This window comes from Herpailurus yagouaroundi, unplaced genomic scaffold (genome assembly GCF_014898765.1).
Source record: "Herpailurus yagouaroundi ecotype Mexico unplaced genomic scaffold, PumYag 181, whole genome shotgun sequence".
Lineage (NCBI taxonomy): Eukaryota > Metazoa > Chordata > Mammalia > Carnivora > Felidae > Herpailurus > Herpailurus yagouaroundi.
This window is the reverse complement of record NW_024412412.1, coordinates 20,318,846-20,334,770: the sequence shown is the minus strand read 5'-3', so window position 1 is coordinate 20,334,770 and position 15,925 is coordinate 20,318,846. Positions and strand designations below refer to the sequence as shown.

General features: G+C 39.2%; 1 protein-coding gene across 3 annotated transcripts in view; it reads right to left on the bottom strand.

Moving 5' to 3' along the window:
- The window catches only part of FGL1 (fibrinogen like 1), a 53,022-nt gene that overhangs the window by 11,757 nt on the left and 25,340 nt on the right, over positions 1–15,925 (bottom strand). For 2 of the 3 annotated variants that reach the window (XM_040490054.1, XM_040490056.1), the window contains 2 exons: positions 5,912–5,991; positions 3,780–3,960 (listed from right to left, as the gene is read on the bottom strand). In XM_040490054.1, the coding sequence (XP_040345988.1) occupies positions 3,780–3,960; positions 5,912–5,983 (253 nt within the window). In that variant the 5' untranslated portion in view covers positions 5,984–5,991. Of the gene's footprint in view, positions 1–3,779; positions 3,961–5,911; positions 5,992–7,599; positions 7,720–15,925 lie in introns of those variants that run through there. The other variant, XM_040490055.1, reaches the window with a different exon arrangement.

Here is a 15,925-nt window from a genome sequence, read left to right as displayed (position 1 = left end):
ATGGTTATTATATATTTATCAAGGGTTTGCCTGTGGCAGGCTCTTTAGTACTATTTGTCTATATGCTACAAAATAAAGTACAATCAAACTATATATTTCATACTGTATTCATCATATATGAAGAATATTACATAGTTCTACTAACTTCTGGGGTTTTTTTTTGAGGTGGGGGAGGGGGGTAGAAAGAGAGCACGAGAGACAATCTTAAGCAGGCTCCTACCAATGCTGAAGCCAATGCAGGGCTCGATCCCACAACTGTGAGATCATGACCTGAGCCAAAATCAAGAGTCAGATATTCAACCGACTGAGCCACCCAGGTGCCCCCCTGGATTTTTTTTTTTTTAGCTGTTATATCCCAAACCAGAAAATGTCTATCATCTATCTTATTTTATGTGCTATAATGTTACAAGACAGACAGACAGACAGACACACACACACACACACACCCTACAATGGTTTGTATAGACCCTGACCATATGACTCTTCCATCCAATTCCTGTTTATACAGTCAGGCCTCCTCTGATCTTGGTATTTTCATTTTCTAGTAACTGATTTCTGCCTTACTCCTTGGTGACTTCTTGTCTCCCACTTTTTGTCATTTCTTGTGGCCCAGCACTCCTGACACAGGGATTGGAGTTTCAGCTCCTAAGCCTGAGTCTTCCCACGACTGAGTTTTCTCATACACAGTCCTACTAACAAACATCCAATCACCTGCCTCCTGACATTATTGAACACTTGAATCTGTGTTCACAACCTGTTCAGAGTTCCTGGGTTTGGGGCTTAGTTTGGAATTTGTAATAATGGTGCTTCTCTTGCATCCATCAGTTCCTTGCCCTTGTGACCAGCCGTGTACCTACTTTTGGAATCACATAAGGTGCCAGTAGCGTTGGTTTCTTCCGAACCCTCTGTCCTTGGCTTACAGATGGCTGCCTTCTTGCTGTAGCCTCGTATCATCTTTCCTCTGTGCATCATTGCCGCTGTAATCTCTTCTTATAAGGACACCAGTCAGACTGAATTAGGGCCCATTCTAATGGCCTCATTCTAACTTAATCTCTTCTTTTAAGGCCCTATGTCCAAATACAATCATATTATAGACATTGGGGGTTAGAGCTTCAACATATGAAGCTCATATGGGGGGTGCACACAACTCAGTCCATAAAACAAAGTCATCAGTCAAATGGCTTTTCGGCAATTCTGGTTACTCCCTTCTCTGAATCAACCTTGTTATCAACAATGATTGGCCTGATTAATCCAGTGAGATCCAACCCTGAAATCTGTTTCTTACATTTTCCACAGTCTCAGGTAGGTAGCTGAAACCTGCTGAGTGGATAAATGACCACATTACAATTAGGCCTCAACATTCGTCGAATGAAAAGGGTATTCAATTGCTACAATGCCTTACCTCCTATCTGAAAAGAAGTAAAGCCTTCTATACTAGGTGGCCCCAGGAAATCTCGGTCCTCCTCAGCCTGTGGGAAGAAATGTGGGGAGAAGCCTGACCTGATTCTGGTCTTGAACAATCTCATCCACACCCATCAGCAGAAGCACAAATCCTTTGCAGTCTTGTAGGGATTCTCATTTAATTGGTCTGGAGTAGAACCTGGACACTATTTGTAGACAGTTTCCCATGGGTCAATTGCCTTCCTGCATATTTTGCAAGCAGAGTATATGTTCTGGACTATTTTTTCAGGGATCTTTGTATAGTAAACAGCCTTATAAGATAGAGACAGTGTCTCCCTCTAGAGCAGATGGCAGGTTAGTTTCTGCCCACTTTCATAGAAATAACTCTCTTGCAAAGGAGAAAAGACTGGGCAGATTTGCTTGTAACCCATTATAAAAGATTGAGATTTACTAAACTCAGGGTTCCTCACCTGGACACAGCCCACTGCCTGCACATTCTCCACATTGCTTCCTTAGTATTTGCAATCAAGTGATATTGGTACAAACATGAAGTTCTTGTCTCGGACCCAGGAGTCTCTTATCTTCTGCCAACACCCGTGAAACCGAGGCAGGCTAACTCTTTAGGTTGCAAATGGAGTAAAACCTCAGACCCTCCACAGTTCTTCATAGGCGTCAGCATTTTAACAGTCACCAGGTGATTCTATCTGTAGACCTGGCTGAGAATCACCGTCTTCAAGGAATGTCAACTGATTGTACTTCTTGTTCAATTGCTCTCCTGAGCCTTCTTTCACTGATGTCTTCTGAGGTTCTAGTTCCTGTTCTTTGCCCTGAGATTGCTTCAGACAGTCTCTTTGTTTCCCAAGCCTATTTTTACCCGAGTTGTCTTTGGTTCCTTTTTGTTCCATGCCGCCGAGCCACGAGCCATCATCACCCTACATCCATTCCCTCTACCACAGGCCTCTGTCTGATCCTGAAATGGGGGAAAAGCAGTTGGATTCCAAGAATCAAGGGTAAGGGATCAAGTGACTGGACAACAGTGTCAGGAGCCCTGGGCAAATGTCTGACCAGAAAGAGATTAGGTTCTTGGTAAAGAAAGAAAAAGGGAACATTTCATTGAAGCATAGTTTCTAAAATTCTCATAATTCTTATATGCTTCACTGATGAGTATATTTAGAAACACAAAATAAAGATGTCTTTATTCTATCAGCCTGGAATCTCTTTAGCCTCTGTAGTTTTTCAGTTACAGTCAGATATATTTTCCAACTTATATTTGCTTATTTAGCTATTCCTATCTTTCTGTACTACCTTGTTTTCATTCATAAATGTGAGGCTCTGTTATTTTCCAGGTACTCTAATGGGCAACAGGGAAGAAAGAATGATGAGACATCATTCCTAATGAAGTGCCTGCTCAATTGATCAGGATAGACTCATGAACAAAGAAATTATAATACATCATCCCAGTAGCTAGAGCAGACATATAAACAAAGTGCTGTAGATGGCATCCTCCTTACTGACAACTATGGTTTGTTTACTTTAAAAGATGCCTGGAGGAAGGCAAATGAATAGTTCTCTATAAAGAATAATGATATGTGCAGTGAATGTGTTGACAGACAGTTTAAGATCATTAAGTTTCTGGGTGGAAACAATGACCTAATCGAAAGGAAAATTATCAAACCATAAAATATGCACATAAAAACAACCCTTGTATTTCCCTAAATAATTGTGATCCCTTTTTCTCTCTCTGCCCTTTTATTCTATTACCTCATTTACTACCCTAAGGCACATAAGGGACTCAGAAGGGAAAACTGTATAAATGTAACGAGAAATGCTACACAAAAACAAAACTGTAAAATTTTTCAGATATGTCATTTGCACACCATATGTAAACAATCTCTTGTCTTTGATCTCTCTTTAAACTACAGAAATTCTAAGATATTTAGCATTGACATTAAATATCCCCTCAGAGATAAGAGAGAGAAAAGGATGGCTTTTCTGGGTGGCTCAGTCGGTTAAGCGTCGACTTCAGCTCAGGTCACGATCTCAAAGTCTGTGAGTTCGAGCCCCGCGTCGGGCTCTGTGCTGACAGCTCAGAGCCTAAAGCCTGCTTCAGATTCTGTGTCTCCCTCTCTCTCTGCCCGTTCCCTGCTCATGCTCTGTCTCTCTCTGTCTCAAATATAAATAAAAACATTTAAAAAAAAAACTAAAAAATTATTTAAATTTATACCAAATTCACATTTGGTATAATGCTTCATGCTGCTTGTTATTAGAATAGGAAAAGCTCTTTAGCAAAACCTGAAGTGACCAAATAATGAGCACCACCATTGCACAGGGGTGTGAGTCATAAGTTACTGAAACACTTAAGAAAAATAGGTTCTGACCTGCATATTGCCTTTTGCCTCCAAGGTCAATGACAATATTCTCCTCTCCTTTATCGAGGAACTGGATTTCGTTCTCATGCAAAAGCCGGGTGATCTTGACCTGTTGCTGTTTGACCCGGGTCTCGAGCAGGTGCACCTGGGCTCTGAGTCGTGCTTGCTCCCGGAGACAGTTCTCTAGAGCCTGCAAAGGAATGTGAATCTCATTCTCACTGGGAAATAAATGCCTAACAAGTTGGACAAATTAAGTGATTCAACTTTGTCCCCAGCTCCCATTTCAGAATATTATTCTAACCAGAACATGGTATGAAACTGATGCTATTTGATACTATTTGTTATATGAAGAATATGTAATTATGACTACAGTAAAGTGCTTGAGCTAGAATTATATATTAATATGAATTAATCTGAATGACTACACAAAGAGCTTTAGACTCATCTTATTTTATCCTCATAATGATTCCAGGAGGGAGGAATTGGCTCCATCCTGGTAAGGAAACTTGCCCAGGAAGTTCCAGCAGGTAGGAGAGGTCAGGATTCAAATCCAGTTCGAGATCCCTGCTCTCAGTTTCTACATGACAAGAAAGCAAAAATGCTTTCTTGACAGCATCGTTGTGCATTGCTAGTGTGTCAGTCTCTAAAATAAACAGGGCTTTTGAAAGACCTTTTGGTATTAATGTTTTAAAAATTTAATCGAATACTTATAATCTGATGACACGTGGTCACCTTTATAAGAGGATACTTATTTAGACCCTCATATCCCTGAGTGTGTCACCCATTTACCTGTGACTGGAAATTCTACTGAAGACACTTTAACTTTTGCTTTTTTGTTTTTCTTTCAATTATTTCAGACAGGGATGGGAGGAGCCTGAGTTTTCCAGTTAAGTCATTTATCTTCTCTAAAAGGGCAAAACCTCAAGAATATTGCCTGTGCATGAATTAATCAGCTCCTTTCTAAACTGGCATCTAACTGAGAACGCTTGAAAGAGAAAGCAAATGTTGTGGGTGGCGGGGGGTGGTGGTGGTGGGGATTAATTGGGAAGGTGAGCTGCATAGGTGGGTCTCCTGGAAGAGGTACCGAGGCCAAGAAGCTGCAATAAAGGCTCTTGGATACTCAAGGCTGGAAGAGTTACTAGAGGTATAGTGGGGAGAAAAGGACAAAAGACAATTTTTTTTCCCATTTTCCACTCTTACCTTGACATCTCCATTTGCAACTTATGATCTGCGAAGAGTGTAAATGTTTACTTTTGAGAAATTATGAATTTTCATGTGTAATTACCTTCCACTACTACCTTTATACACGTTATTGCCTAAGCCATCAGATATGTTTCCCAATTTACAATTGCCTCTCGGTTCCTAACTTTATGTACTGCCTTATGCCCTTCCGTAATTAGGAGGACCCATCATGTTCCTTCCAGGCACTCTGCTGGCTGGTCAGAATAGCACAGCTGGACACTCTATTTGGGACAAAGAGGTACATGGTCTTAGTGAGTTTATTTAACATTTAGGAGTTTTTTTTTTTTAATTTTTTTTTCAACGTTTATTTATTTTTGGGACAGAGAGAGACAGAGCATGAACGGGGGAGGGGCAGAAAGAGAGGGAGACACAGAATCGGAAGCAGGCTCCAGTCTCTGAGCCATCAGCCCAGAGCCTGACACGGGGCTCGAACTCACGGACCGCGAGAATTCTCTCCCAGAATGTCGAGTAAATGAATGTTTCCTCCCTTTTACTTATGAGTGGAGGAAGGCATGAGTTCATTGTAATTACTGTCAGATAATTTGTTTAGTTTATACTAACAGTGTTCAGTATTGGAAGGCTCAACTTTGGGAAAGCCACGGGTCAAATTTAATTACTATGGATAGTTTTAAACTTCTAACATTAACTACCCAAGTAACCCCAGTAACTCCAAAAAGATTTTACTTGTTTATGGCAAATACTGGTTTTGACTTTTAGAAAAAATTTGAAAGCACTTGGTAAGTGCCTATTACGTGGCAGGTGCTTCCACAAACCCTTTTCATTTTTCCCCCCTTAGTTAATTTTTTTTTTTCAGTGACAAATTACTATAGGTTTTCTGCAAAATAAGAGAAAATCCAGGTCAAAGCAGGCATTCTAGAAACATCAGTAAATGAGCTTACCCAGCTCTTCCTGCCCATTACCAGAGCAGTGGTGACAAGCAGAAAACTGAACATCTTTGCCATTTTCTCCATCGAAACGACTGCAAGAACAAAATAAATTTCATTAACTTATTTACTGTGAGTTTTTCATGAGACCAGAGTTGCGTTCAGACCAGAGGCGATCCAGGATGCTGGTGCAACGCCGTCTCTAATCTGAGAGTCTTCAAGGAAATTCTCCTGGACTTCCCCATGCCTCCCTCACACAGAATGATGCTCTCTGTGACCTCAAATAGGATCGAACCTGTTCAACTTCAGGAACAGAGAAGGGGTGCCTGGATAGCTCCATTGGTTAAGCGTCCGATTTTGGCTCAGGTCATGATCTCACGGTTCATGGGTTTGAGCCCTGCCTGGGGCTCTGTGCTGACAGCTCAGAGCCTGGAACCTGCTTCAGATTCTGTGTTTCCCTCTCTCTGCCCGTCCCCGACTCGTGCTCTATCTCTCAAAAATAAATAAACATTAGAAGAAAAAAAGAAAGAAAGAAATAGAGAAGGGACTCTGACTCTCTTTGAGGGTCCTAATGTTAATGAGCCTCTTGTGCAGAAAAGGCATAGGCTCTGTAAACATGAGGGCCTGGGTCCATATTTTGGCTGAGTCACTTCCTCATTGTGGGACCCCAGGCAACCTACTAAAATGCTCCTGATTTGTAAAATGGAAATCATAATTTCTACCAGACAAGACTGGGGCAACTTTGACATAATATTTTTAGATACCCTGGCATAGGATACGTGCCTAATGAACAGTCACTTATTTTGTATATGGAAGACTGCTTGTATGTATTCAAAGAAGAAAGGGAAAAAATACAACTTAAAGAGGTGATATACATTGTTTTAGTTGATGTCTTAATGTACAGGCAAGCTACTAAGATAATAGAAAACTTTCAGCTCTGTTTCAAGTTGTAGAGGAAAACTCACTTTACCACTTCTTGAGATTATTTTTATACATTTTTTAATGTTTATTTATATTTGAGAGATAGAGACAGAATGTGAATGGGGGAGGGGCAGAGAGAGAGAGAGAGAGAGAGAGAGAGAGAGAGGGAGTCACAGAATCCGAAGCAGGCTCCAGGCTCTGAGCTGTCAGTGCAGAGTCGATGTGGGGCTCAATCTCACATACTGTGAGATCATCACCAGAGCCAAAAGCAAGAGTCGGACGGACACTTAGCCACCTGAGCCACTCAGGGGCCCCTAGAGTGTGAATTTTTAGACAGTGTGAAATTTGTGCATTACAGAGAGTAATAGTCTGCTAGATTGAATTGTATAATTTTACTTCTGGCTGACATTTGCTCTACTATGAATGTAGAAATGCTCTGTGTATTTTATAAGCATCTTCTTCAATTCTCAAATAACTCCATACGGCAAGTACCATTATCTCCGTCATACAAATGAATGGCTCAGAGAGGTTAAGTCACTTCCCTAAGATCACACAGCCACTTTATGGAATATGCAGCAACTGAGCTGAGGGCTTTCCACCTTGACAGCCCAAGCCCTTAACCTGAACTCCACACAGCCTTCCTCGTTATCCACGTATGCCTGCAATACACAGGGAAGCAGGCTGCATGGACTAACGGGAGTCCCTCCCCCTTTGCCTTCTCCAGTTAACATCAGTCTCTCTCCTGAACGTGGCTGTGATTTATTTGTTCCTGAGTCACGTACTTCTCCAAAGGAACGTTAGGTTAATCTGGAGGAGAGGGGGCAGCTGGCCTGAAGCAGAGGCAATCCAAGGGAATGGTAGTGTTTGCAAATGTTTATTCATTATCAGCTGTCTCTCTGCTCCGTTCTGTGCTGCATACTGTGAAAGAATAAACACAGCAGCCTCAGTGAGACAACGTTTCATGCAAGAAATGAAAATACCTATTAAAAGGGAAATTAAGGACAATATGAATTAAGCATACGTGAAACTGTATGTAATTCAATATAAAAAAAAAACTCTGAACTTTCCCAGACCACCCCTCAAGACAAAATTAATTACTTCCCTCTCTGTGACCCCCCCCTCTCCTACATTTACAGACCAAAATAGCATTTATCCACTCAGTAAACACTGTTTGCATGCCTGCTGTGTTCCAGGCACTGTGCCAAGTGATAGAATTATCATTTGGTCAGTTTTTCACATGTCTAGTTAGAAAAACTGCTTAGAATAAGATTTTTGAAGGCAAAAGCCCCACCTTGCTAATGGTTGTATACCCAGTATCTAACTTATTACTGAGATCCCTGTAAATTTGTAGTTGTCTCTGACAAAAATTTTCCCCAGGAAGGAAAAAATCTTTCTCGGAGATGAAAATGTGCTTTCCTTGCTGTAAAACTAGTGTGTTTGCAGTGACAATACTTCCTCCTTCCTCCTCTATATTTATCCTGGTCAAGGGGAAAACAATGGGCTGAGTGTATTTTTGAAAGTAAATGTTAGGAAGGAGTTAGAGATTTTTGAGGCGCCTGCGTGCCTCAGTCATTTGAGCATCCAACTCTTGGTTTCAGCTTAGTTGTGATCCCAGGGTCATGGAATGGAGCCCAGATGTTGGGCTCCATGCTCGGCATGGAACCTGCTTAGATCCTCTCTTTCTCTCTGTCTGCCGCTCTCCCCCACTTGTGCTCTTTCTCTCTAAAATAAAAGAAAATAAATTAAAAAAAAAAAAGGAGTTTAGAGAGTTTTGGTTGGATTGAACACATGAATTTATATTTCCTTTCCCGCAAAACCCCGCTAGGAAAGGAGTAAAGAAAAATGGCAAAGACATGAATTGACAAGGTCGAAGAGAAAGGGGGCAGAGAAAACACCTGGGGTGCAATGTCATCATGTTTTAGGTTGTACAAAGCGTAAGGGGGAGCTGGCAGCGCTGCTAAAACTGAGGAACAAGCAGCAGCAGTGGGGACCGTCACAAATAGCAAGCTAAGCAGCCCTGCCGCGCCCCACCCGGGTGCAGGGCTGAAGGCACCAGCCAGCTTGGAAGGCAGGGTGGAGGTGATGGCCTGGCATTCACATCCTCACCTAAACCCTGAACAGTGCATGAATACTGCTTCTCCCAACCCGCCAGACAACAGGACTTACTTTTTGTTGTTGTTGTTTTACTCTAAATCCAAGTGAGTATAACATATAGTGCAATAATGATTTCAGGAATAGAATTTAGTGATTCATCACCTACATATAATACCCAGTGCTTAACACAAGTGCCCTCCTTAATGCCTCTCACCCACTTAGCCCTTTCCCCCACTCAACACCCCACCAGCAACCCTCGGTTTGTTCTCTGTATTTTAAGAGTCTCTTATGGTTTGTCGCCCTGTTTTTATATTTTTGCTTCCCTTCCTCTATGTTCATCTGTTGTGTTTCGTATATTCCACATATGAGTGAAATCATATAATATTTACCTTTATCTGACTGACTTATTTCACCTAGCATGATAACAGTCTAATTCCATCCAAGTTGCAAATAGCAAGATTTCATTCTTTTTCATCGTGGAGTAATACCCCATTGTATACATATACCATATCTTCTTTATCCATTCATCCATCGATGGATATTTGGGCTCTTTCCATACTTTGGTATTGTTGTTCGTGCTGCTATAAATATTGGGGGTGCATGTGCCCCTTTGAAACAGCACACTTGTATCCTTTGGATGAATACTAGTGGTGCAATTGCTGGATCGTAGGCTAGTTCTATTTTTAATTTTTTTGAGGAACCCCCATACTGTTTTCCAGAATGGCTGCACCAATTTACATTCCCACCAGCAATGCAAAAGGTTCCTCTTTCTCTGCATCCTCACCAACATCTGTTGTTGCCTGAGTTGTTAATGTTAGCCATTCTGACAGGTGTGAGGTGGTACCTCATGGTGGTTTTGATTTGTATTTCCCTGATGATGAGTGATGTGGAGCATCTTTTCATCTGTCAGCCATCTGGATGTCTTCTTTGGAAAAGTGTCTATTCATGTCTTCTGCCCATTTCTTCACTGGATTACTTGGTTTTGGGGTGTTGGGTTTGAGAAGTTCTTTATAGATTTTGGATACCAACCCCTTTTCTGATATGTCATTTGAAAATATCTTCTCCCATTCCGTTGGTTGCCTTTTAATTTTGCTGATTGTTTCCTTTGCAGTGCAGAAGCTTTTTATTTTGATGCGGTCCCAGTAGTTCATGTTTGCTTTTGTTTCCCTTGCCTTAGAAGTCCTGTCTAGTAAAAAGTTGCTGTGGCCGAGGTCAAAGAGGTTGTTGCTTGCTTTCTCCTCTATGATTTTGATGGCTTCCTGCCTTATGTTTAGGTCTTTCATCCATTTTGAGTTTATTTTTGTGTATGGTGTAAGGAAATGGTCCAGGTTCATTGTTCTGCATGGCACTGTCCAGTTTTCCCAACACCATCTGCTGAAGAGACTGTCTTTATTCCATTGGATATTCTTTCCTGCTTTGTCAAAGATAAGTTGGCCATATGTTTGTGGATCAGTTTCTGGGTTGTGGGTTCTGTTCCTTTGGTCTCTGTGGCTGTTCTTGTGCCAGTGCCATACTGAGCAAGACTCACTGTTCACTGAAGTTGAACCAGAGAGGCTCCAGGTAACATGACCACAGGCACAGTGGAGGTCAGGGGAGAGTAGTTTGTTCCACAGGTTGAGGCACCTCTCCATACACCACCAGGACCCATCTGTCCTGGCAGCCAGGCAGCCCTCTCTCTACTCCTCCCACTACTTTCCAGGCCAGAGACCATGAGATTTCTCTCCAGAGGAATGAACAGGCTCACAGAAAAGATCATCAGAGGCTAATGTAGGGCGATTCTCCAACAAAAGAGCCTTGTCCTCGGCTCATCATTCTCCAAAGAAGCCCACGGGTTGTCAAGCCTCATTCATGTACCCAGGAAAGGTACAGACACAATATTTCGCTTATTTCTTTCAAAGTAGTTCTCTCTGAAGGGAGGCATATATTAAGTTTCTTTCTATATCTGTATTTACTTAACAGTCTAAAGAGAAGCACTTGAATACCAAATGTTCCATATGATAACACTGGGCAGAAATCCATACAATGGCAATTAATTTACCCTGAAGATGTATAACTTGCCTGTTTTAACTTAACCCTATCATCTAACATTGTAAACAAAGTAAACATTGCAAATGAAGAAAAAAGTGCAGTGCTGAGTAAATTACAAGGCTAAATGGCCAAAGAAGTCACACAAAACCCAAGAACATCTGTGATATCACTACAGAAAAGCTCTAATAAGCATTTGTAGATGCATTTTTTTCAGTAGGTCATACTTTTATACATTAATAGAATATAATTTATAGCCATATTGTTGAGAAAAATTGATATATTACTCTGTTTGCCTAGTAACCATTTAATATTCAAGCGTGTATTGGGTGCCTGCTTTATGCCAGGGGCTATGTACACTTAGCTCTTATATTTAGCTTATATTCAATATATTGAATTACATCTAAAATATTAGCTTATATTAAAATATACAGAAAATTAAGTTTAATAATGACACTTAAAATTGTTCCCACTGTAAAGAAACACCCTCCATCTGTTTCAGAAGTGAGAAGAGACTTGCCAAGAAAGAGAAGTATGAGCAAATTGAGACGATGAATAGGTTTGCTATCAATTAATATTTTCTAATTGATTAAAATCATCTTGGAATTACACTTTAAAAATTTTCCAGGTAACTTTTACAATTGCCATGAAAACCATGATCATTTTTTTTTTTTTTTAAGAAGTCAACACCAACTACACTAAAAAGCCTTAGTTACAATATAGTAGTGTCCTCAACTATGCATGCAGATACTGAGATATTTACAACGTAAGGAAAATTTTGGGTAGAAATGGATACCCTAACCAAGGGCAGGTGATGTTATAAACAAACACATTTTCATTCCCATCAAGGGGTAGTTTCATGTTTCTTTTGTCTAGGAGTTCCTCGGAGAATCTGTCATTACCATTGGTCCATCTGTTCAAGAGTCTGTTTGTTAAAAAAAAAGAAAAAAAGTCTGTAGAAGAACAAATTCTTACTGCAATTACAATAATTAAAATTTTTTTCTTACTGTTTATTTATTTTTGAGAACGAGAGAGAGAGAGACAGAGTGGAAGCTGAGGAGGGGCAGGGAGAGAGGGAGACACAGAATCCGAAGCAGGCTCTAGGCTCTGAGCTGTCAGCACGGAGCCCAACGCAGGGCTCAAACTCACGGACTGGACCATGAAATCATGACCTGAGCCGAAGTTGGACACTTAGTGGACTGAGTCATCCAGCTGCCCCATAATAATTTGCTTTAGATGTATCGTATATGTTTAGGTATGAAGATATTTCCAACTTTTGTTTTTAATTTAATTTTTTATTTTTTAAAATTTATATCCAAATTAGTTAGCATATAGTGCAACCATGATTTCAGGAGTAGATTCCTTAGTGCCCCATACCCATTTAGCCCATAACCCCTCCCACAACCCCTCCAGTAACCCTCCGTTTGTTCTCCATATTTAGGAGTCTCTTCTGTTTTGTCCCCCTCCCTGTTTTATATTATTTTTGTTTCCTTCCTTTATGTTCATGTGTTTTGTCTCTTAAAGTCCTCATATGAGTGAAGTCATATGATGTTTGTCTTTCTCTGACTAATTTCACTTAGCGTAATACCCTCCAGCTCCATCCACGTAGTTGCAAATGGCAAGATTTAATTCTTTTTGATTGCCGAGTAATACTCCTATATATATATATATATATATATATATATATATATATATATATATATATATATAGGAGATATACATCTTCTTTATCCATTCATCCATCGATGGACATTTGGGCTCTTTCCATACTTTGGCTATTGTTGATAGTGCTGCTATAAACATGGGGGTGCATGTGTCCCTTCGAAACGGCACACCTGTATCCCATGGATAAATGCCTAGTAGTGCAATTGCTAGGTCGTAGGGTAGTTCTATTTTTAGTTTTTTGAGAAACCTCCATACTGTTTTCCAGAGTGGCTGCACCAGCTTGCATTTCCATCCATCTTTCATATTAGGCATAGTAATCAAACACTGTTACAGTAAGATTTATTTTCTTAAAGATTTCCATGTCCATGGTATACTTTTGTTCATTTAAACATAATTATATGCAACTAAGTCCTAATAAAATATAACAATATCTAAAATATGTTTCTTGTTTTCCTCCATCAGAATGAAAGAAAAAAAATGGGAGAAAACAAAGAGAAAGAATCTAATTACTTTCAATGACTCCTCTCCATAAATCATATTGGAAAACAGTATAGGTTGTCAATGTGTCTACTGTTGTCTGTAGTAAATTTCAATAATTATTTATAGTATTTCACTGGAAACAAGACTGATCTTTCCTAAGAAAAGCTGAGATGGTGAGTGGTGTTCTCTAAAGATCATCAGGAAGGAAAAGCTCTCTATAAAAGACTTGAGCTTGTCTTTGTTTATAAAATATATGTAGTATTTCCCTACTTTAATCAGAAACACTTCAAGGCCATTGTTTTCTGCTACATTGCCCAACTTCTACCTATCTTTTTGCAAAATAGAAGAGGCAATTATATTTAGACTTCAATACTATTGTTTATTCTCTCAGTTAACATATTGTTTAGCACTATGTAAAACTGTGATAAAACTGTGATTTTAAAATTCTAGTATTAAGAAAAAAATTAAAAGTTCACACTGTAAAAAACAGATATAATTGAAAGTAGGCATATGGACCGTTATTTGTACAACAATGTTTATAACAGCATTATACACAACAGCCAAAAGATGGTGTGAACAATCCAAATGTCCATCATCCACAGATGAATGGGTAATCAGAATGAGATAACATACACAATATTAACCTTGAGCACCTTATGACAAGTGAAATAAGCCAGACACAAAAGGACAAATGTTGTATGGTTCCCTCATGGGAAGTACCTAGAATGATCAGATTCGTAGAGATGTGTTTGTTATGTGTATTAATTTGAAATATATGAAATTGCCATTGTTGTAGGTCAAAAATATTCAAACGTATACCATTTTTGTTACAGTTCAACCTAATGTATTAAGAAAGGAACAGCTAGACACTAAGGAAATTGAAATTGTATATTCAGATATAATGAACTATTATACATATGTTTATAGCCTGTCCCCTCCCCCTCCCAACTGCTATCTACAATGTAAGTGCCATGAAATGGAGAACTTGATCTTGTTTGTTTCTGCTATATCCCAGTGCTGGGTAGATAGGTACTGAATTAGTTTTGTAGGGCTGCTGGGGCAAATTATCATATAGCTGGTGGCTTAAAGCAACAGAAGTTTATTCTGTCACATTTCTGGAGGGTACAGGTGTGAAATTAAAGTGTCAATATGGCCATGCTTCCTCTGAAAGTCTTGAGGAAAGAGTGCTTCCTTGCCTCTTCTAGCTTCTGGTGGTTGCCAGAAATCCTTGGCATTCCTTGACTTGTAGTAGCAACACTCACCTCTGCTTCCACTTTCACATGGCTGTCTTCCCTCTGTGTGTCCCTGTATCTAAATTTCCCTCTCCACATAGGGACACCAGCCCATTGGATTAGGGCTCATCCTAATCCAATATGACCTTGTTCCAACTTTTTTCATCTACAAAGACCCTATTACATTCACAGGTAATGGGAGTTAGGACTGAACGTATCCCTTGGTGGGACACAATTCAACTCGGTTCAGGTATTCAACAAAATATTTGTTGAATCAATAGAAGGAAAGTTATGAACTGAAGTTAGAATTTTAGAACTTCCCAGCGTCTGTTATTGTAATCTTACAGTTTCTTATTAGACACCAAATTCTTTTTGTTTGTTGAATTTGTTAGCTGTCCCTATCAGATTCCCTCTGCTGTCTCCTGTCTTTTAGTGGTGATTAGGAATGTTTCATAATGTTCTTTGGCTTTTGTAAAGTTTGTTTGATTTGCAAATATGACATTGGGGTGTGTGCTAGCTTATATTGTTTTAAAAAGAGATATTTGAATTTATAAAATCCCAAGAAAAAATAAATAACTGAAAACTTAAAGCTTGATGTATTTAAAATTTGACTATCTTAATAGGCTAAAGCTACTATCGTACCTATCTCATAACAAGTTATTAGTTTGACTCATATTTTTCAATTGGTAATAAATATCAGGCAGAATTACAACAGCTATGCTGCTATTTTCTTTAAAACCTCATTTGTACCTTTACGGTTATTTATCACTTAATTTTTAAACTTGTCATAAAGTTCAAGTTTTAAAAAGTAAACAAGTACCCTTCCACATGATGGAAATTTCTGTAATCATTTGCAGAGTCATAAATATGTAAAGTTTTTTTTTTTTTTTTTTTTTTTTGAGAGAGAGAGAGAGAGAGAGAGAAAGAGAGGGCACACACACGTGCAAGCAGGGGAGAGGCCAAGGGAGAGAGAGAGAAAATCCCAAGCAGGCTCCACACCCAGTGCAAAGCCCAATGCAGGGCTTGATCCCACGAACTGGGATCATAACCTGAACCAAAATCAAGAGTCAAACGCTGAACTGACTGGTGCCCCAAACATATTTTTTAAAGTCGTTATATTAATTTGATCATATTTAGAATAATTCAATATGCCAAGTCATCTAAAATTCCTCAGTGCCCTCGCTGTAATAGTAAACATATTCCACAATGTTGAAGAAATGCTTAGGTATTAGGTATTTCAAATGCTTTGGAGGTCTGGTCTCTATAATTCATAGAGTAAACCATTATTATTTTACAAATCTGGCTTAAGATAAAATTGTATCAGATTATTTAATTCCTCACTGTACATTTGTATTTTTTATGTGTTTGCTTTGGGCTATTTCAAAACTTTAAAGTTTTATAAAACTAAAATAGTTATCAAATGGCTCTTCTTTGACATACTGTGTTATTTGATATTAAATTATTCTAAATCTCTAAAGCCCAATTTCTTCCCCACTAAAATTTTTTTTAAGTTAGTTGACAGTGGATTAAATTTAAAGGCAAAAATGTTAAGTTTGGAACTGAAAAGTTATACAGCTGGTACATAACTTTTATAAACAAAATTATGAAACAA